General features: G+C 52.8%; 1 protein-coding gene across 7 annotated transcripts in view; it reads left to right on the forward strand.

Annotated features, from left to right (window-relative positions):
• FAM107A (family with sequence similarity 107 member A) overlaps nt 1-22,022 on the forward strand; it is a 50,872-nt gene extending 28,850 nt beyond the window's left edge. The window contains exons 1-5 of one of the 7 annotated variants that reach the window (XM_081159894.1): nt 14,329-14,526; nt 15,083-15,168; nt 17,094-17,268; nt 18,832-18,988; nt 19,494-22,022. In XM_081159894.1, the coding sequence (XP_081016020.1) occupies nt 17,099-17,268; nt 18,832-18,988; nt 19,494-19,601 (435 nt within the window). In that variant the 5' untranslated portion in view covers nt 14,329-14,526; nt 15,083-15,168; nt 17,094-17,098 and the 3' untranslated portion in view covers nt 19,602-22,022. Of the gene's footprint in view, nt 1-985; nt 1,050-2,834; nt 3,048-6,115; nt 6,429-9,916; nt 10,124-14,328; nt 14,527-15,082; nt 15,169-17,093; nt 17,269-18,831; nt 18,989-19,493 lie in introns of those variants that run through there. The other 6 variants (XM_081159889.1, XM_081159890.1, XM_081159891.1 and 3 more) reach the window with 6 other exon arrangements.
• The last annotated feature ends 495 nt before the right edge of the window (nt 22,023-22,517 follow it).

The raw sequence follows: 22,517 nt of genomic DNA on the forward strand, positions 1-22,517 counted from the left end.
GTGGATGGATTGAAGAGATCCCAGGAGGTGATCCCACAACGCCTCTGCGACCTGAGGACCATATGGTTTCAGAAAAACAGGGCAAGGCAGCCCCAGGTTCCCGTCTGAGTGGCAGGGCCGGGAGCCACTTGCCAAGATAGAGGTACAGGGGAGGAATGGGTTGGGGGCTGAAGTGGCCAAGAGTTCTGTTTGGGCCACTATGAGTTGGGCCTATTAGACTTTCAAGTGGAGATGGCAAGTGGCCTATTGGACAGTGTTTAAGCTCCAAGTGAAAGCCTGGATTGGAAATACACATTTGGGGATCATTGGCTTAGAGTTGTTTTTGAAGTCGTGGGGAGAGGGGAGGAAAAAAGAAGTCTAAGAACTGATCTTGAGAACCAAAGCCTGGAGCCTCCTGAATTACCCCTTGAAGGATTAGGAGTTTTCCAGAAAGGTGGGGAGAAGGTAGGCCAGGAAGAAGGAACTGTGTGGGTAAGGCCCCAACATAAAATTTAAAAAAAACATGAATCTCAGTACTCTTCAAAATTGTCAAGGTCTTCAAAACCAGAGCCTGAGAAACTGTCAGAGCCAAGAGGAACCTAAGGAGACGTGGCTTTAGTTAATAATAATATATCAGAATTAGTCCATTAATTGTAACAAATGTGCCAAACTCCATACACGCACAACTACATACATGTAAAATATTAATAATATAAAAACTGGGTGTGAGGTATAAGAAATCTGCATTATTTTCTCCTTTTTTCTTTAAACATAAAACTGTTCTAAAAAATAATTTGTTTTTCTAAAAAGAGCATGAGTCTCATAAATGGCCCCCAACACACACACACTCCAAGGACACGGTCATTTGTTTCTCTGGAGAGGATTTTGACCCTGACCAGTCCCTTCTGTAGTCAAAAGACTCGGGGACACTATGAATATTTCTTCACTCCTCCCCTGCCAAGGAACAGAGGGGCCTCACCTTCACCTACTTTCTTTCTGTTCACAGAAAGAATACTCTCCTCAGGCCATATTTCATAATGAAAATGAGAAGCAGAGACTAACTGGCTCAGGTAAGTCAGATCCACCTAGAATTCCTGGGGGGGGGGGGGTGCAACCTGAGTTAATCCTTTTGGAATGCTCTGTAAACATCTTCCTTAGTCACAATTTTCCTGAACCCCCACCTTGTTGAATCCTGGCTTGGTTTCCCCCCTACAGTAAAAGTTTTGGTGCTATCTGGGTCCAAATTCGAGTTCCACAACTAACTAGTTATGGGATCTTGGGCAACCCACTTGAGGTTTATTTTCCTCATTTCTAAAAGGGCCATAACCATACTTGATCCAAGAATGGATTAAATAAGATGAGTGAATAGCAAATGAATACAATTTCATTCTCTGAAGAATGGCTATGAGATAGTGAATGCCAAGTGTCTGGCAATGTGCCTGGCACACATGGTGGAAGGTTGGTGATGAGAGACATGATCAGTCTGGCCAATCAGTGAGGTCTCTAAAGATCAAAGTGTGTCATTTGGGTCCTTAGGACCCAGAGTGGTTGGTGACTGAGGACCAGAGAAGTACAGGGATCTCTGAATCAGAGCAAAAGCAGGGACTGGGCAGTGGCTGGCAGTTGGCCTCGGAGACACCGAGGTGGGAGAGAGCACAGAGGCAGATGAAGGTAATACTCTGTGGTGGAGGCCCCAACAGGCAGCTCAGGGTTCCCTGGCCCACCCAAGTTCAGCCTTAACAGATGCCATCCAGTACCCTGGACAGCTCCAGGGGGTCTGTAGGTTTGAGGGACACCGGTTTTGTGGGTGGAGACTGAATTGGGTCTTGGCGCCTCCAACTAGCTGTGTGAACATGAGCAAGTCACCTCACCCCGAGTCTCCATGATCTCATCTCTAAGCTGGAGATAAAACCTACCTACAGCGCTTTTGTAAAGAATCAGTGAGATAACAGAGGGGCCCGGGTCTGAGGTCAGACCACTTGAGTTTGTATCTCAGCTCCGCACTGTGATCTCAGAGAAACTGCTTAACCTCTGTGAGCCTCAGTTTGCTCATCTGCAAAACTGGAAGACTCACAGCTGCTAATTCACAGGGTTGTGACGATGAAAGAAAATAGGGCATAAAGCACACGGTAAACATCAGTTTTTTTGTTTTAGAAGAGACTTAGCACAGCACCAGACACAGTAGATAAGCAAAATTATGTCATTTTCTTACATCTCCCAAATCCGCCTGGTTGACTTTGCCCCTCCACCTTTAGGTTTTTGGTTGGTTCTCCCATCTCCGCTGTTAAAGGTTCCACAAAGCCAGAGAAATCAGTCTCGTGGAGTCCACGGGCTTCCCACCACAACCTTCTTCCCCCGTGAAGTCCCCTGCTCCTCGGCGGCCCCCACCCCAGGATGCCTGGGAACACTTTTCTTAAAAATACCAGCACATGGCGCTCGTTCTGTGCTAGCCCCAGTCCTCACATACATCAGTTACCCTCACAACCGGTGAGAGAAGTACCCATTTTACAGATAAGAAAACTGAGACTGCGAGGTTAGGTAATTAAATCGTGGGGTCGCACAGCTATTCGTTGGTGGCGCTGGGCTCCGATCCGAAGGATGGCACCCCAGAACCCCACTCCTGCTCGCAACAAGCATTCGACGGGGGCGGTGGCCGGCGAAATGGAGAAGAGTAGGTAGGAGGCCGACGCCGGGAAGCAGGACTCGGGGTTTTCGCCTTGGACCTGGAACCGCGGGGCCAGGAGTCCTCGCGCCAGGCGCTTCCCGGTGTCCTGCGGGTGCCAGGCGGGGCATTCCTACCCGCGCCCAGGCTCGCGTCCCTCCCCCGGCGCCTCCGCGCCCCGCCGCCCGAGCGCGCGGTAACCTGACCCGCGACGGGGTTTTGGCCGCGGGGCCGCGTCACGGCCGCGGAGACGCTCGGGCTCCGGACGACGCTCGGCCGCGGGCTCCCCGCCGCAGTGCCGGCTCCGCAGTCCGGGCGCGAGGGCGCATGGCGCAGAGGCTGGGCGAGCGGGCGCGGGGGGCCGCCGAGGCCACGGGGCTCTACCGGGCGGTGCTGCTCAGGTCGGGTAAGTGCGGCGAGGCCGCCCCGCCTCGGACTCGGAAGAGCGCGAGGGGCCACGGGGGGCGCACGGAGTTCAGCCCCGCGCCGTGGTCCTTCCTGGCTCTTTCCTTCCCTTCCTCCCTCCCTTCTTCCTAGTCACCTTTCTTTTTTCCTTCCTTCTTTCCTCCCTACATTCTCCCTTTGGGGACTTTTGTGCCTGTGTAGAGCGCGCATGCACACTCGCTCGCTCGCTCACGTTCCCCGACTTGTGACAAAAGTCCTGCGAGGTCCCACGTCCTGGCGGGTCTCTTAGCAAAGCCTCGGGCGGGTGCGCGCGGGAGCGCAGCCGGGCAGGGCGCGCCCGGTGGGCGGGAAGGCACCCGGGGCGCCGGAGGCGCGGGGACGAGATGCCGGCTGCGGGGAGCGCGAGTTACTGGGGGGCGAGGAACCGTTTCCCTGCCTGCGCCGTTTAAGGAGAGATTTCGAGGGAAACGACGGTGGTGGCTTTCTGAGGATGGAGTTGGATAGTGTTTCCCCTGTTTGTCTTTTCGTTTATTTGAAGTAAACATATTACGTTACTACTCAGGGCAATGAGAGCTTCTTATTTAGGAAAATGAAACAAACTATCATATATGGTCAGTTTACAAATAATTTAGAAAACACAAAGATGTAAGAAAGAAGCAAAAGAACGTCCGCGCTGAGCGTTTGGGGGCGTTTCCTTCCGGACTCGGCGCTGGGGAGCGACGCGTGGGGCGCGGGGAGGCGGGCCTGCGGTGGGTCCGGGCCGGGTGGGTGCGTGATTAGAAAGCGTGCAGGGACTTGGGCTCGCAGGGCCGCGATCCTCAGCCGCGGGCGGGGGCGCCCCCACCCAGGGGTCCTGCCCGCAGATCCCTGGAGCCCGAAGCGAGAGGCCAGCGGGTGGCTGCGCGGCGGCCGCGGCCCTGCCCGCCCCCCGCGGCCCTGCCAGCCCCCCGCGGCCCTGCCAGCCCCCCGCGAGCCGCCCGCCCCCCGCGGCCCTGCCAGCCCCCCGCGAGCCGCCCGCCCTGGGACTGGCTCCGCCCCGCAGAGGTCCCGCTGGGGAGCTACTGCTTGGGGAACCTCGGAACAAGAGCTCTCTGAGTCCAAAAGCTAGAGCCGGCCGAGGCTGGGGGGCTGGCGGCGCCGTCCTGGGGGAGGGTCTCCAGTCGGGCCGAGCCCCGCGGGCCGAAGGCCAGGCGCCCTCTAAGGAGACGCGTCTCCTTTCGGATCCCAGCCCCAGGGGTTTCCCCACCAAGCTCTCTTCCTGAGTGTCCCCGCCCGGCTCCAACATCTCTCCAAGATGAGGGGAGAGCACCCCTAATCCGAAACGCTGTCAGTGTTCCCCAGCCACGAGCCTCACTCCAAAGGTGGCATTTCTCTCTCACACCCCATCCAAACTAGCAGACCTATTAAGAGCTGTTCGGGGGTCACATATTTGCGTGGTCACCGTACTACACACAGCGACACGGGGGGGGGGCGCAGAGGCCTGGGACTGCGGCCACCTGCTCGGACAGGCACCGCGCTGCCTCACAGCCCTGCAGAGTCCCTGCTAATTGTCATCCCCACTGAGTGAGGGGACCGAGGCTCAGAGAGCTTATGCGGGGCGCCCACGGCCCTGCTAAGGAACCTTTCCTATCCCCCTAAAGAGCAGAAAACACATCCAAACTTGGGTCCCCGTCTATGGTCCGCACACCTTCTGATGATAGGAATAAGAGTGGCACATGCTGTACATCCCATGAACTTCATAATCATTCAGCCAATATTTATTGACGACTGTTGCGCACTAGGCCCTGTGCAAGGCCCAGAGATGCTCTGATAAATAAAACAGGTGTGTCACTCCTCTCAGGGACTAAGTAGTATCTCCCTTACTCCTGAGAAGAATGTCTGCCCCATTTTAGAGATGAGGAAATGGGGAGTTGGAGATCACCTAGCTTCCAGCCTGGAGCCAGGAGTGGTGTCTGCGGTGACACCAGAGCCCAGGCTCTGAACCCACTGAGCTGGAAGGGTCCCCTCTGGGAATCACGCGCGCTTGACCACGCCTGGTGGGCTGTGCAGTGCTGGAGTAAAGGTCCACCTGCGGTTCGTTACTGGCATCCTACCTGGAGCTCAGGCCAGGTTCCTGGCAGGGAGGGAAGCATGTCTTCTGCGGCACAGAGGGACACCTCCGCAGGTGCCTGTGGGCACCGGTGATTGTGCTGCCCCTCTGCGGCCACAGGGGCAGCCAGAGCCTCCACCACCCCGCCCCCCCCCGCCAAGTACGGTTGCCAGGTAAACTACAGGGTGCCCAGTTAGATTTGAATCACGGATGCACAACAAATAATATTTTAGAGCCTAAAAAATGTTTCATTGCTTATGTGAAGTTCACATTTAACTGAGCATGCTGTATTTTTGTTTGCTATGTCGGCAACCCCACTGCCAGGAATCAGGGAACTTTACTTGGCTTGACAAGCTCCGGTGTGCCCAGGTTCCTCCGTACACACACACACACACACACACACACACACACTTGCACTCATACACACTCACCCTCACACACATCCCTCTCCCCATCCCTCGATCCACTGTCCATCTCTTGTCTGGCTACAAGTGAATTAGAATGTGCTGGGGGGGGGCGTCCCGGGGTCCTGCTGCAGCTGAGAGACCAGGGTAACTGCTCCTGATTGCAGCTGGGTTGACAGCCAGCTTTCAGAAACAAGACTCAGTTCTTCACTCCCTCGCACTTTCCTGTTTTCATGCTTGAAATCCCTCCACCGGGTAAATTCTTCCTAGTTCAAACTTGTTGTAAAGGCAACTCTCATTACTTTAATAATCTCTCCGTGGATCCCATGACAAGTTTTTCTGCCAAAGCCGCTTCCCCCACCCCCCATGTCCTTTCAGCCCAGCATGTAGGGGGAGGGGAGTTTGGATTCTAGGGTTGTTGTGTGGGTGGCTCTCAAAACCCTCATTGAGGCTTGAAAGTGGCCTTGGAGATTTAGAATGAATACAGGGCTGGGAAGGAAGTTTTGAGTTGCCATGGAAACTTCTTGTCTGATGTTTGTGGGCCCAGATAAGCTGCTCCAGGCGCCTGTCGGCTTGGACAAAAGGGGCAGAAATGAAAGGAAAGCCGGCTTTGGAGTTTTTTAATGCAAACTGCAGCCACTGTTGATGCGAGAAGATCGCCCAGCTTCACTCACGACTGCCTCTCACCTTCACTGCCCCTTCCTTATGCTCCTGTTGTTCTCCAGAAAACAAACTTCGGGGGACAGGAAGGGAGTGTGGGAGGGGTGTGCTCAGCGCTGGGATCCCCCTTCAGTCCTGCGCGGGTTGAATCTGATCCCCAGGCCCCTGGTATCCGGAGTCCTTCCTTTCAGGAGCATGGGAAGGCCTCAGGGAGAGCCGCACAGACCAGGTAGGAGGCAGCCACTGGGGCTGAATTCGGCCATTACCTGCAGTAAACTGCTAAAGGCTCATTTTCCCGGGAGGCCGCTACTTTCCGATGTTCACAGCGGATATGACTGGACCGGGTGTGAATCATAACTATAGTAAGCTGGGAAAAGTTGCCCTTTTTCATATTTTTAACCTTTATTGCTTTTTCCTGGTAACAAATCTATGCTTGTCTTTTTTTGTTTGTTTGTTAAAATATGTTTTTATTGATTTTAGAGAGAGAGGGAGAGAGAGAAAAGGAAACATCAATGTGAGAGAGAAACATCGATCAGGTGCCTCCCGTAGGCGCCCCGACCTGGGACCAAACCCTCAACCTGGGCACGTTTCCTGACCGGGAATCGAACCAGTAACCTTTGATGCACATGACGATGCTCAGCCAACTGAGCCACACCAGCCAGGCTTGCCTGTCTTTCCTAAGCCAGAAACACTACAAAAATAGAGTGACAAAGGAGAAGAGCCTGTAATTTTGTGCCATAGAATAGTAGTTCTCAAAGTCCGGAATATGAACACATCCCCAGGGGGGATATGTTAAAATCCAGATTCCCAGGCCCCTGTCTCAGAGGTTCTAATACTGCAGTCCAGGAGCATGGCCCAGTAATTCCATTTTAACACTCATCCCAAGTGATGTTTAGTAATGATGTTTGAGGTACATTGATCTAGAACTGACCTCTGTACAGTTTAGTGTATATGCCTCCAGGTTGGTTCTCTATGTACATACAGTTGACCCTTGAACAATATAGGTGCATTTTTTTCAATAAATGCTGTTAATGTATTTTCTCCTCTCTATAATTTTCTTAGTAACACTTTCTTTTCTCTAGCTTACGTTATTGTAAGAATACGTTATATAATACATATAACACCAAAAAAATGTGTTAATCCACAGTTTATGTTATCAGTAAGGCTTCCGGTCAGCAGTAGGCTATTAGTTTGGGGGAGTCAAAAGTTATACGTGGCGCCCTGGCTGGTTTGGCTCAGTTGTTAGAGCATCGACCCATGGACTGAAGGGTCCCGGGTTCGATTCTGGCCACGGGCGCGTAAGTACCTCGGTTGCAGGCTTGTCCTCAGCCCTGATCGGTGCGTGTGCAAGAGGCAACCCATGGATGTGTCTCTCACACATTGGTGTTTCTCTCTCTCTCCCTCTCTCCCTCTTCCACTCTCTCAGAAAAGCAATCGAAAAAAATATCCTCGGGTGAGGATTGAAAAGAAAAAGAAAAGTTATACGTGGATTTTTGACTGCACAGGGGGTCGAGGCCCCTGACCCCTTCATTGTTCGAGGATCAGCTACATAGTTTTTCATCTGGGAAGAAAAGGGGTGGGGAGTTATGAAGCATGTGGTCTTGCAGTTTGATTTTCCACCAAACATGAAGTGGACATCTTTTCAGGTCAGTAAATAGACCTGCTATTGCCTGCATCCTATTACGGGGTGTAGCTAATCTCTTCCTGATGGGGTGTGGCTGGGGAAATGGTTGATCACTGATCTCACAGTTACACGAACACTCGCGAACACACACAGCAAGGTGGTGCTGTAACAAGCTCAGGGATGTTTATGCTTTCGGTGTCTGCAAGTCAACAATTGTTAAGCACCTTGGTACTGGGACAGGAATACTAAGAAGGTTAGGGGAGGCCCGTGCCCTCGGGCTGGCAGTCTAGGCCCACTAGGGTGAGCCTGATGGGTTTGTACACAAGTTCAACCGAAAGAAGAGCTTTAGTGAAAGAAGTTCAGTGAGTCCCAACTGCCTGGGGAAAGTGGCGCCCAACCTCAGGGCGGGGTGGGGGTGTTCATGCCCAACTCTCCCGGCTCTCGGTTGCTCTGGGTTGCTCTACCATTAGAGCCTTCCAATAAAGGGAACACAAAGTTGGCTTGGAGGTCGTGCTAGCGGGGGAACTGTCAGGGTCTGCTCCTCTGGAGTGAGCTGGATTTCGGGATTCTGTCTTCTCCAGGTGGTGAGCAGAAGCTGCCCCAAGATCCTCTGTATTCCTCCAGCTGTCAGCGGGCACTGGGATTGGTTCAGACAAGTCGCTGTGGGCCCCAGGAAGTGCCCAGATAGTCCCTTGTGGGGCAGGACAGCATGTGGGTGGGGCCAGGGGCAGAAGAGTGGTCTGACGAGAATTTACACGTAGTCCTCCATGTCCGAATTTAGTGAAATTAAGCCACAACAGGATGGGACGGGTCAAGCCTCCCTAAAATGTCACCTTCTCAGTGTCCACGCTTCCTAAGCTCCAGCCCCTCCCTGTCCCCTCACGCAGAATTACTTTCATCATAGCATTCCTCGAAGCTCAGCATTTTCTTGTCTCCTTATTTTTTGTCTGACTCCCACCCCCTTGAATGCAGGCAGTTACCTGAGCACAGAAATATCATTGGTCTCATTCACACTGTATCTCCAGCACTTGGAACAGTGCCAGGAACATAGTAGGTGCTCAATAAATGTTGGTTAAATAAATAATAGAGGCCAAAGAGGACAGACAAGACTCTTCATGAGAAAGTAAAGGTGGTAAGAGGGCCAAGTCTAACTAGCAGATGCCAGCTTCCTCACTAGGACGCTAAGGATCATGATAAAAAAGCAAGAAAACACTTCCAAATTTTCAAGTGAACACAATTCTGAAATTAGAAGAATGCCTCCATTATCTGTGAGCACCAGGTCGGCCTCTGGCATCTACACACATTCTTTATTTTCACAACCACACACAGCTCACTCAGAGCCAGGACTATGCATATCCTGCCAGGCCCACTGCTGCGTGCTAGGGCCCTGCCCCCAGGTCACATGGAGTCCACTTCCTCTACAGGAAAAGTCCTGTTTGCTGAGCATTGACTAAATGCTTTCACTAATGTCATCTCATCTATGTTTTCTCCCATCCACCCTGTGATTCTGCCCATTTGACAAACACAGAAACCAAGACTTAAGGGCACTGAGTGGTTGCCAAAGCAGCTAGTGCCCAAGCCAGGGCTGACCAGGGTCCTGGAGCTTCTACTCCCCTACACACTCCCCCGGGGAACGGCCTGTTGGCACCTCTCTGAAGTTCAGATGAAGTTCAGGGTATGGAGTAAATGATGTGTATGGCGTTTTGTGCCGATCACTGGGGGGCCAAGAACTGACCCAGTGCTGTTTCCCACCCTTCACACCCAGAAGCCCCGGGGCACTGCGGCAGGAAGCCTGGCTTCCCCTTGCATCCAGGAGGTGCCTGGCTGCACTCTTGGGGACCCTCCCATTAAAAACAAGGGAAATGCCTCCCCAGAGCCGCCTAGCTCAGAACAAAGCTTGGCATGTTTCTTATTCCGCAACAATCTGACAAAATAGGTATTTATTTGTGTCTCTCAAACGTGTGGCTTGGACACAGTGTTCCGCATCCCATCGTGGAAGTGGCTATGCACCAAGTGAAATACTCGTTACTATAGTAACAGTTCCTTTTTATTGATACCAGAATAAACAGGAATGCAAAGCTGCCTCACTAGCTGGCACATTTAGCCGCCTGCAATCCCCGGGGGTTTGAGAACCGCCCTTTGTAGGCGGCTGGCCCTCCTTGCTAGTCTGGGCTTCTAGGTGGAGTGAGGAGCCCAGCAACACCATCGAGTTCCCTTCCCACAACCCGCGGCGAAGTAAGACCATTTCTCTTCTGTTTCACCTGCTGGGAACTGGGTGCTGTGCCAGGACGCGGTGCAAGGTCAGGAGGGCAGCCCTGGAGCACTGGGGTGGGCTGTCAGGGGAGTGGAGCTATTTGAGCTCAGGTACCCAGGCTGTGCCCATCTGCGAAATGGGTGGGAGGTGCCCCCGGCACCCTGGGCTTGGGGAAAGGATAGGGGACAGAGTGGAGGGAGCTCGCAGATCCAGCCCTCCGATGAATCTGAGTTTATACACAATCTAACTCCACCCCCCACTCCCACGTCCACTATCATACAGCATGGCGGTTTCCTTCTCTTCCTCGCTGATGGACAGAAGGCTGCAGGGTGGCACTGAGAGAACAAGGGTCTAGCATCAGACAGCTCAGCTCAGATTCTAGCATCTTCACTTGCTGGCTGTGTGACCTGGGGAAATCGCATGCCCCCTCAGAGCCTCAGTTTCTTCATCTGTAAAAAGGGATAGCGCTAGAACCCACCTCCTCGGTCTGTTGTAAGAACTTCATGAAGTGTGGCTGTGAGGTGCTTAGCACAGTACCTGGCACATTGCAGCATTAGCATGCCAACCACCTACCCTTCTGGTGAACTTGGCTTTTGCGTTTTATGGAATGAGGCCAAAAGTCTGGGACTGGGCCAGAAATCAGGGCTTATAGGATTGGGCGTGTCACTTTTTGGCTATGAAGCAGAAAACCTGTGTCTCTGGATGGCTTGGATCCTGCCTGAGTGGCTCTTAGCTCTTGGGTGGTAAGTACCAGCCAGGACCTTTCCCCTGAGGTATCTGCCAAGTGGAGTGGCTGGCGTCCTGCCAGTGGTGGGCGAGCGGGCATAGCCGGCCTGCTGACACTGTCTGTTGATCAGTGGCACAGCACTCTCCACCAGCCTTGCTAAGGACCTTCCATGTCCAGCCCTGGGACTGGGAGGTCCCAGGGGCCCCAAGCAAAATGTTCAGGAAGTTTGTCTTGTGTCATTTTCTCATGGGGTCAGGAGGCTGCATCCAGGCCACAGGCTGCTGGGAGACCTGGAGGTGGCTCCCAGATACACAGTTCTTTGGTTGCCAGCCAGTGAAATACAAACAGCACTTTCCCCACAGAGAGGGAAAAAGCAAGAAGCGGGAAATCCAGTGGCCACGCTTGTCACTTTTACTGAATGCCTCTTTCTCCTTTGCCAGTGGTTATTTTAAAAGCCTCTCTTCTCCTCTGCCCCTCCGCCTCATGAAATGGTGAAGCAAGAAGGGCCGGTGGGTGTGTTCTGAGCCCAGCAGCTTGAACAGCAACAAGGAACAAGGGCAAGGGGAGGGAGGGCAGAGGAGTGAAGACTCTGACCAACACCCCAGGAAGGGAAGGCCACCAGCTGGTCCCCTCCCAAGCAAAGACTAGTTGTGGGCAGATAGGCCTGTGGAGTCTGGCTTAAGCCCAGAGCTTCTGGGGCTGGGCTCCCCAGGCCTCCATTTTCGCATCTATAAAATGGGCTCACACTGCCTCTTCATTTGGGGTTTCTGGATTATCAAGAGAGAAAAAAGATGTAGGCCTCCTTTGTTGACTGAAAGATAGTGCTCCTGGTGGACAGTGGAGTGGTAGAAAGAGCACTGAATTTGGAGTCTGAAGGTCTCAGCTTTGCCATTTATTCTGTGTGTCTTGGGACAAGTAGCTTGACCTCTCTGAGCCTCGATTTTCTTATCTACGTAATGGGAAATATAAAACAGTAATGCTGGCTGCCTCCTAGGGTGATTGTGAGATCCAGATGGAAGTGAGTGAGCCTTCATCAAATGTCAAGTGCCCACCACAGGTCCCCTCAGGACAGGAAGACCACAGTTTGCCCTGTGAGCATCACTCTGCCAGGCAATGGGCTAAGCACATCATGCACATTGTATCATTTTACTCTCCAAACAGCCCATCCCCATGGTATTGCTATTATCCCCACTGTACAGGGGCTCAGAGAGGTTAAGCTCTTTGCCTAAAGTCACACAGCTAGGAAGGGGTGGGGCCATGATTCAAACCCAGTCTGTCTCCTCCAAAACATCTGCCTGAACATGTTGCTTTACTGGTCCATGCGCCATTTGTTATCATTGATGTCATCAAAGAGCCAGAATCCCCAGCAGGGGAAGGGTGGATGAAGGGGGCATTTAGACAGCCAAGAGTACTGCAGCTGTGTTCAGGATGAACTGTGACCTGGGTCTCCATCAACACCACTTTCCTTCCATCTCTTCTTCTTGCTCTCCTGTGGGGAGGGGAGGGTACTGCTTCCACCCTAACATTAGCCACGCCCGCCCCAGCAGCCTGGCCAGCTCCCCGTGGGAGCAGCTAGTGATCCCAGCTGAGCCTTGTCTGGAGTGGGGCTGGCATCCTGGAGAGCTTTTGGGGAGGAGCTGTGGGACCTCTTGGGTCATCAGCAAAACCAGGGGAGAACCAAGTGACAATCTCCTGATCTCTCCTCTGACCTATTATTATCCCCACCCAAAATATGAGGTCAGTCCCACAGTCTGCATACTAAGGGTGAATGACTTGCCCATCTTGTAGTCATGCAAAACATTCAATTTAGCTGTCACCTACTGACTGTCACTACCCCCTCCCGGCACTTGAGCTCATCCAGTCTTCACAGCATCTTGATTTTACAGAGGTGAAGGGTTGTATCCAAGGTCACAGAGCTGCTAAGAGCTGTGACTTTAATCAGAGGTGCCCACAATAACCAGGCCATCAAGTCAGCTGAAATCACTCAGGCCAAAGCTAAGAAGTTTGATAGCTTTTTTAACTCCATGGTTTATAAAGTTGGCTGACTATTGGAATCACCTGGGGAACTATTTTTAAATCCTGAAGGCCAGGCTGCCTCCCAGGCCAATTAAACCAGAATCCCTGGGGTGGACTCAGGCATTTTTCAAACTTCCTCTGGTGGTACCAGCGTGCAGCCAGAGTTGAGATCCCTGGTGTAACCAGGGCAGTTTCTAAGGAAGATGAGAACACTCAATCCACAACTAGGAATGGGATGTGTTAGCGGTAACTGCTAACAGCTAACGGGATGGCTGAACTGCAATTCCAGGGGCCCCGCGCACGGTTTAATCTACAGGAGTGAAGGCCTGGGTGGTGCCGTGCACAGCCTGCCTTGCTGTATGTGGCTGCCCCGGTAGCCAGCACTTAGAGAATCCTTGGCTCTGTGCCAGGCACTTGCCAAGCACCTTGCAATATCACTTCATTTATTTTGCAAACTCAGGAGGGGTGCTGATGAAGAGCAGCTTACATACCTACTCAGGTCTGCTGTTTTGATGGAAAGCGGCCATAGGCAATAGTAATGAGTGGGCAGGGCTGTTCCAAAGGGTTGTAGTTCGCCGCCTCCCGCTGCAGAGGGTGGGTAGACTTGCCCAAAGCCAAGACGGGGCAAAGCCGGGTCCGAGCCAGGCTCTAATGGCTCCAACATCCCTACACCCAAGCTTCATTCTGATTTCTTTGACAACCAGTGAAGGATATTCACCAGCCACTTAACTTCCTCCTGGGCTGCCCCCCACTCTCTCCTGCCAGCTCTTCCTTTGGACATCCATCTTTCCTCTTTCAGAGATGACCTAATGCCCACCTCAGCTCACCTCACCTCACCTCTTTGCCCATCGTGGTCACTTCCCCCAGAGTCTCGGATCTCTCAGGACTGAGCGACCTGGCCAGAACAGCCCTGGGACTGGCCCCCACCTCTGCAGCCCCCCGGAGAGCCCAGATTTTATGAGTCACCAGCACTTCCTTGAGCAGCCTCTAGTTCCAGCATCTAGTGAAGCTCTACTACCCCAGGCCCCTTTTCATTAACAGAAGGCAGGAAGGCTGGCCCAGCAGCTCTCTGAGTCCTGCCCCTGCCCCTGCCCCTGCCCCTGCCCCTGCCCCTGCCCCTGCCCCTGCCCCTGCCCCTGCCCCCACCCGTGTGGTCTGCGGGAGTTCGGCACCCTGCAGCTGTGGGCTGAGGAACCCGCACATCCTCCAGGATCCCGGTCCCAGCCACACACCCAGGCCTGCCTCCCAGAGGCTCCACCCCGCACAGCTCACTCGGATTTCATTTAAAAAACAAAAAAAGCCTGGAGCAGATCTTTGAGCCAGAGCTGCCCACCGGCTGGACCTGGGGTGCAGGGCTGCGCGCATGATTTGCAGAGCCCGGTGCAGAGTGAGAAAGCGGGGCCCCGCCCCCGCCGCGGGGGCCTGGCCCCGGGGCAGCAAGCCCATTGGCTGGCCGGTGACCTCAGCCTGGCCAATCAGGTGTTTTTCTCTGGAACGTCCCCGGGCAGAAATCAAAGTCGGATACAAAGTTCCCGCAGCCGCGGACGCGCTGCGGGCGCCCGGGAGAGCGGCCTGTAACGCTCGGACCCGCGCGACCTTCCCCCGCCGTGAACCCGCCGCCCGCGCCGCTCTCCCCGCGCGCTCGCTGTCGCCGCTCCGGGTTCACTGTGCCTTTTAGTTCCCCGCACACACCGAGCTTGTTCCAGGTGCGTGGTTCGCACCCGCGGTCCCCTCCGCCCCACGCAGCCCCCCCCCCCCCAACCGCCAGGTCCTACGGGTCGCCCGCTCAGAGCCCCCCCCGCCCCGCACCCTGCCGAGGGTGGGTCCTGCTGTGGGGTCCCAGCCCCCCCCCCTCCGGTTTGACTGGTCTGTGCGCTAGTTTACTGCCTGCCCCCTAGGAGAAGGTCGGCCCTGCGCGAGCCGGAGCCCTGCGCGCGTAGTTAGCACCCCTGTGTGTGTCCAGGGCCTGCCACGATTCCTGGAACATTGTAGGAACCCAAGCACATTGTAGAATGAATGCTGCGGGTCGTGTGCTTTCTCCGCGGTCGTTCGCGTTGCGCGGGAGCTCGTGGTTTTGGGCTCTTCTTTGCATCTGACCACGGGACTGAACTCCCTTATTAGTGCCAAGCGCTTTTCTGTTAACACATTTGGGGATTCTGGGTAGACAGTGATCTCTTATGTAAATATCAATTCCGCCCTCTCCTTTCCTAAAGTTATACAACTTATTTCTGTTTCCTGCCTTATCGCTTTGGCTACATACAGTTAGTTGTTTTGAAGATGGTGTGTGACTGATGAAAATTATGAAGCGCTGGAAGGCCTGAGGCTCAAAGGGACCAAGAGGCTGCAGAGTTAAGTGTGGTGTGATAATGGCCTGCATGGGATGTAGCTGAGAATTACTCAGAAAAACTATTGGTAGGACTTGATAGTGGAAATAGGCATCATACAGGGGGAAATTCCCGAAACTCCAATCTGAATCAGGGTATTCTAATGCATTGGCTCCCAGACAACTTAATCCCACAGGCTGAGAAAATGTTCACATTTTTAAAGGGGGGCGGGGGAGGGGAGAATTATTATGGCCAACTGTTTATTTTGTCAAGTGTCCATTTTTAACTACTAGACACTACCACAATTATTTTTTAAGGACCAAAAAAATTAGGAAGGATATAACCTGAAAACAAACAGCTTAATGGAAAAAAAGGAAATTAATTAGAATTCTCCTTTTAGAAACAGTTCTGAGAATGCGAATCCAGGAGGAAAAAAAAATTTAGCGAGTATGTCTCTACTCTCTGACACTTAATCTGGCCACATCCAAAATATCTTATAATAATTAACGCTTTTCCAGTTTACACTGCAGTTTCACACACACGGTCCCTCTTAACCCTCCTAAAAGCACCCTGCGATGGATAGCAATAGAAATGCCAAACACGCATCTGCTGTGCCACTGTTCGCAAAGCAGTCTTCCCTGCGACACCTACATTCCCTGGCATGTCACCTTGCAATTTGCAACCTATCAAACTCTCTACTATTTCCAGCCCTACTGAGAAATTGCCCACATCCAGGTTTTTGGGCAGACCCACCGTCCCTGTCTACTTTACTTGGAGAACTCCTATTCATCTATAAAACCCCAGTCAGGCCGGGCATGGCTTTCATACTCCTCCCAGTGCGGGGAGGGACAGAGAAGTGAGGGTCTGTCCAGCATGCCGGCCCTCAAGAGGGGGACTGACCCCTCAGTGCCCCATGGAAACCACATGCCTTAAGGTGGTTGCCCAAGACCAACCTCTGTGAGCCTTGGTTTCCTCATGTGTACAACCTCAAAATTACTATTATCAATTACCAACAAATATTAAGTGTCTACTACGTTCCAGATCGGACACTGCCAGTGCCTGGCATGTACTAGAGACTCAACCTCAGAAAAGCAGGACTCATGAAGGGGGCAGAGCCAATGCCTACATTTTCACTCTAATTACTATAAGCAGCTAATGGGCAGGCTGTTGCACCCCCCGAGACTTTTTCTTAAGAAATCTCTCCCTCTCTCTCTTTCTCTTTCTCTGCTCCTGCTTTTGAGCACTTCAAGGATATGTAGCCAACTTGTAGAAGAGGGAGCCCTTCTGCCTGAATTTCAAGTAAATTAACAAATTTCAAGCTGCTGTGGTGGAAGTGAGGCCATCGAGAAGCCAGACATCTGCTTAAAGATGACAAGCATCCCTTTGTAATTACAGACACAGCAGTCTCAGGATTCCACCCTCTCCTCTTTGATCTGGAGAAAGAGAAAAGCCGGACACTTCCACGGATGAATTTGGAATTATAGATAGGGAAGTTAGACAATAAGGGGTGATATTTTCTTTCAGTTACAGGGTTCATCCAAATTATCTTTAACAAGTACATATTGCTCTTTTAAAATATTTTTTCTTTTTCTGAGCTCATTGAAAAACAGACTCAAGTGTAATCCCTATTATAGGAGGGAAATTGTTTTTTTTTCAAAGTCAGACCAAAAATGTTTGCACGTGTCAACCCCTATTTTGTGGCCCAGTAGCACTTTACCTCTATACCCCACCTTACAAACATCATCTCCAGTCCTTACAACAACCCCGTGCACAGGTTCAATTATTTTCATCTCACAATTGAGGAAACAAAGGCTCAAAGTCAGCTAGTTTGCCCAGGGCTACATAGTAGCAGGTGGCCAAGGTGACCAAAATCCTTGCCCTTCAGCTGTGTCCATGGGGTGGGTAAGCTTGTGACCTGCTCTGACCAGCTCCCATTCCCATCTCTACAGCCTCCATGTACTCGGAGATCCAGAGGGAACGGGCAGAGATTGGTGGCCTGATGGCCCGGCCTGAGTACAGAGAGTGGAACCCGGAGCTCATCAAGCCCAAGAAGCTACTGAACCCTGTGAAGGCCTCCCGGAGCCACCAGGAGCTGCACCGAGAGCTGCTCATGAACCACAGAAGGTGGGAACAGTGCTTGGCTGCCTCAGCCTGGCAAGCACCCCCTCAGGCCTGCTGGGGCTTGAGGAGGTGCCCCTTGTGGAAGGCAGGCCTGGTGGTAATCCCAGGCGCTCCTAGGAGCTTGAAGAGGGCTGAGGGTACCCCCCATGGTTACCAACAGAAACTGTGAAGATCCAAAAGCTGTTCTCCCACCCAGCTACTTACTTTGTGCCTGATCTGCACATTTACTGTGCACCTGCTATGTGCCAGGCACTGTGCCAGACCCTGGGGGTACAAGAAGGAATGTTCCTGCCCTCACAGAGGGGATGGATGCATACCCAGGTGGTATGATGGGTGCTTCCATGGGGTATGTTTCCAGCAGATGGATGAGCATGTGCAAATGGACAGGAAACACCAGTTGCACAGTGGCTGGAGCATAGATTGTGAGGTAGGCCAGAGGAAGGGTCCTGGGAAGGGTCTCAAGCAGGAGTGTCACAACCCTGGAGGGGGCATGAATGGAGCAGGGAGGCTGGGGGATGCAGTGAAAGAGAGAGGCCTGAGGTGGCAGGGCAATTGAATGAAAAGTGGACGAGGGGAGAGGGAAGCTGAGCTCTGTCCACGCAGGGACCTGGAAAACAGTCCCCTTCACCAGTGCCAGAAGGAAGGCAGCCGCGCCTCCGCAGCTCCCTCTCCTGGCCGCTCCTAGTATTGACGCGGGCCTCGACTTCTCATTCTTGTTTTCAGCTGTATGCAAAGCATCTTCCCACAGATAACATTTTGTACCGTTGGTGGTGTTTGTTCGTTTTCTTCTTAGTCTATCATAAGTATTTCTCTGGTTGCCTTTTAGAGTTATCGCTTTTAATATCAAAAACCATCACCACAATTTTTAAAAAGCCTAAAGACAAATCAGGGGAAATATTTGCAATATAAATAACAGACAAAAATTAATATCTACATACCTCTCACAAACCCACAAGGGAAAACTGAGCAAAAGGCAGGTATCATTAGATCACAAGCTGGTCAACATCTCAAAGGCTGCTTGATGTGACTAATAATCAAAGAAACAAGTGAAAACCAGATATTATTTCTTGCCCACCCGATTCGCAGATACGAAGGGATTGGATGGTGACAGTGGGGAGAGATAGGTGCCCTTGTGCACTGTTGACAGAAGTGTAAATTGGATAACCTTTTCTAAGGGGCAGATGAAAATGCGTCCAAAATCTTTTAAGAGAGCCTGCCCTGGCGGCTACACCCCAGGAAACACATCCGGAGAAAATAACCTGAAAGAACATAAGCCTGGTCTCTGCGGTCAGACAGGCCTGAGTGCAAGTCCTCACTCAGCCCCTTTGTAGCTGTGACTCCGGCCAGTATCTGAACTCCTGGGAGCCTCACTTCCCTTCTCTGTATGATGGGACAGTAGGGCCCCCCCACACACACACACACACACAAGCACACACACACACACCCAGACTGCCAGGAGGGCTGCACGAGGTAACGGTGGAGGGTGGAGGTTGGTGTCACCTCAGGGTGCAGCCTTGAAACGGGGGTGGGGGAGTTGGGGTCTCCTGACGGCTTCCCCTGCCCCAGGGGCCTGGGTGTGGACAGCAAGCCCGAGCTGCAGCGTGTCCTGGAGCACCGCAGGCGCAACCAGCTCATCAAGAAGAAGAAGGAGGAGCTGGAGGCCAAGCGGCTGCAGTGTCCTTTTGAGCAGGAGCTGCTAAGACGGCAGCAGAGGCTGAGCCAGGTGAGAGGGGCACCCAGCCCGGCTGTGACTCCGCCAAGCACGTTTCTTGGCCCAAGTAAGAGCTCTGCATGTGGCAGCAGCTGGCAAGTTGAGCAAAATGAGGACTGGACCATTAGTCCACCATTGGCCTGAGTCCTCACTCCGCCACTCGCTTTGCTGTGTGACCCTGGGCCAGTGGCTCCCCCTCTCTGAACCTCCGTTTCTTCATATGCCCAATCTGTCGCATGTTGATTCTGACTTCATTCTCACAACTGCCCGGTGAACCAGATGGCATTCCCATTTTAGAGATGAGAAACCCGAGGCCCAAATGCAGTAATAAGCAATTTGAACTAGGCTTCACAGAGAGAACTTAGTCTCGTGCTCTGTCCCCCCACCTACCAGGCGGGTGGCAAAACTGACCCCTGGTTCTGTTTCCCTAGAGAGGGCCCTTGGTCCAAACTCAGTGGCTTTTGAGTCTCAGAATTCCCCTAACCCCACCCACTCACACCTCTCCCCTCTCTTTCAGCTGGAAAAAATGCCAGAAAAGGAAGAAGACCATGCCCCTGAATTTATTAAAGTCAGGGAAAACCTGCGGAGAATCACCACGCTGTCTAGTGAAGAGCGAGTGCTGTAGAGCTGGCTGGTGGAGCCCCAGCACCCCGCAGCCCAGCCCTGGCCCTACACCCTCCCCCAGCCGTTCTGCATCTGGCAGCCCTGGGCCCCTGGGCTTTGGGATATGTGTTAAATTCATGCTTGCTCCTGTAAAACTGCATTGTCCCAGAGGCCCTCTTCCTCCCCCAAAGCTGGGGGGGGTCCCCTAAGCTCCCAGATTTTTCTTCTGAGCACTCACCCTCCTGCTCCAAGAGGAAGCTACTACTGGGAAAAGTTTCACAGGGTACCTCTCCCTGAAGGGGCTCTGAGCCCCGCTGAGACTTTCCTGGCAGAGCTGGGAAGGAGGGACAGGGGTCTCTCTGGCCTGACAACCCTCCATTCTGCCCAGGCCCCCACAGGGCCCTGATTCTCTGGGCAGCTCAACTCGCAGGCCTCAGAGGACTTCCCTGCCTGTGGTCTTACCTGCAGGCAGGTGTGCGAGCATTTCGGGACACCTGCCTTGAAAGCCAACCAAGGGGAAACCGGTTCAGGCGCAGCTGTCCTTAGTGAGGAGGGCAGGGCAGCCCTCGGTGACCTGGTGGCTCACATCATGGCAGGTGGGAGGGGTACTAACAAAGACAGCTTCTTAGAGTTTGCTAGCCTTTCCCCTCACCCCCTCCTTCCACAGCCCTCCCCGTCCAGGCCTTGTAACCACACCCAGCAGGGCTGCAGCCTTCCCGCTCCCAGAGGTCTGGAACAGCGCTTCTCAAGCTATTGTGCCTACGCATCATGGGGATCTTGTTGAAATATGGCTTCTGAGCCAGTAGATCCGGGTGGGGCTGAGGGTCTGCATTTCTAACAAGCTCTAGGATGACACTAAGCAAGGCTGGAGCACCCTGGGGTGCTATATATTGGAAACATCATCCCTGAAGCCATCTCTGCCCTCCAACTCCCACGAGCCTGTGCCCTGGGGGTTCCCACCTGCCTCTGCAGCCCTCGGGGCTCTTTATTGTCCAGCCCACCCTGGGCCCCAGGCCTGAGAAGACTTTAAAGCATAGCAGATTGGGTCAGGTATGTGGTTGTGGTTCTCAGAGAGATGTATGTAACTGCCAATCTGCATTTCCTACCATGCTGGTGTGATGCAATTCCAGCCAAAAATTAATAATTTTCTTACCTTTTCCTAAAGCCTATGGAGGGCAGATATACAGTGGTTTCCAGTAGGTTTCTGGAAATATAAACAGTGGAAAAGACCCCACTGCCACCCTCATGGACTGGCCCCTTCGAGTCCCCATTTCCAGCCTCTGTACCTGAGACCCAGCCCCACTTGACTTCTACCACCTGGGCCAGCTCCAGTGACTTCATCCACTCTCCCTCAAAAATCCCTCCCACGCGAGACCTTTTGCTCCCATTCTTCAAGAGTTAAAGAATAAACCGGCCCTGTTTCTTTCTTTCCTGAAGTATAGACCCTGCCTCTGGCTTTGTAACCCCCCATTTGTGGAGACTGGGCAGTGCAGGGAAAGCATTTCTTCTCGCCCCAAACTGCAAGAAACAGCTGCTGCTGGGATGCCCTTTGATTCTTGACCAGCAGTGGGGCCTACGGGAGGAAGGGGGCATCCCGGTCTCCCCCCTGACTGCGTGCTTAGGGGGTGATCGAAGACGTCTTTTTTCTGTGAGTGGTGCCAGCGTATGGGTGTGAATAGAGAGATACTGCCTGAGTGTGCATGTGTGAGTGTGCGTGTGTGTGTGTGTAAGTCAAGCTCCAGAAGGCTCTCGGAGGTGACCGTCTCCGTGGGAATGTGGTACCGCTGTTTTAATGTCTGCCAGGTGAGGCGATGCTCAAGATGTATCGTCCCTCATAAAGACGGCGCTTCCCCAGAGAAGCCGCCTCGGGGATCAATATGTTGTTCAGACACGTGAAGAGAAGCATGACAGTGTCTAGGCTGGAGTAGGCCCTTTAGGATTTCACTCGGGTCACCAGGGGTGCTTCAGGGAAGCAGCAAGTCACAGAGACAGAGCCCAGATGTAGAAGGGACCTCAAGTACCACTCATCCAGTGGAGCCACGGCAGACGCCCCTGATCACTCCCCAGTGGTAAATCCCAAGTCCTTTCTAGCCACCTCCTACTGTTGAGGCGGTAAATCCAGATTCTCACTATTCCAGCCTCCTTTGCAGCTTGGGGAGAGCATGTGACCAGGTATGGGCAGTAAAATTTAAGAGGAGGTCTATGGGACTTCTGGGAAAGCTTGTGCTCTTCTGATAAAAGAGACAGACATGGGGAACACACCTCCCTGTCCCTCCCTTCTTCCTGCCCTGATTGAGGATGTGATGCCTGGAGCCACAGCAGCCCTCTTGCTACAATGAGAAAAAGGCCAAGACACTGACCCTATCATTATTTAACCAAGCCAATGCCAGCAGCCATCCTCCTCCAGAATTCTTGTAAATAAAAATAAAGCCCTCTTTGTTTAAGCCATTGTTGGTCGGTCTCTATTATTTGCAGACAAAAATATTCCTGACACACAAAGCCAACCCTGCTGCCCATAATTACCTACAGACCCCTCTTTCCCATAAGAAACCCACTGGATCAAGATTCCCCAGCAGCAGTACCTGGGGTCTGCTTTTCTGCAACTTCTCCATATAGCCTACGTGGCATCAGTCTGAAACCAGCATTTGGAGATCACTAATTCAATAAATATTTGTTGAGTGCCTGCTCTGTGCCAGGAAGCATGTCATGTTTTGGGGGCACAGTGGGAAATGAAACATCTGGAATACTTGAGGGGCCACCTCCCAGCTGGTCTCCTTGCTTCTGCCCGGGCCCCATACAGCCTGTTCTCAACAGGGTGGCCAAGTAATCTTGTTAAAATCTAAGGCAGATCTTGCCATTCCTCTGCAGGGCCCTCCACTGGTTCCCAGCAGAGTCCTTCCTGTGACCTAGAAGGTCCTTTATGTCTAGCTCCCTCTTC

Source organism: Miniopterus schreibersii (assembly GCF_964146895.1).
Source record: "Miniopterus schreibersii genome assembly, chromosome: 15".
Lineage (NCBI taxonomy): Eukaryota > Metazoa > Chordata > Mammalia > Chiroptera > Miniopteridae > Miniopterus > Miniopterus schreibersii.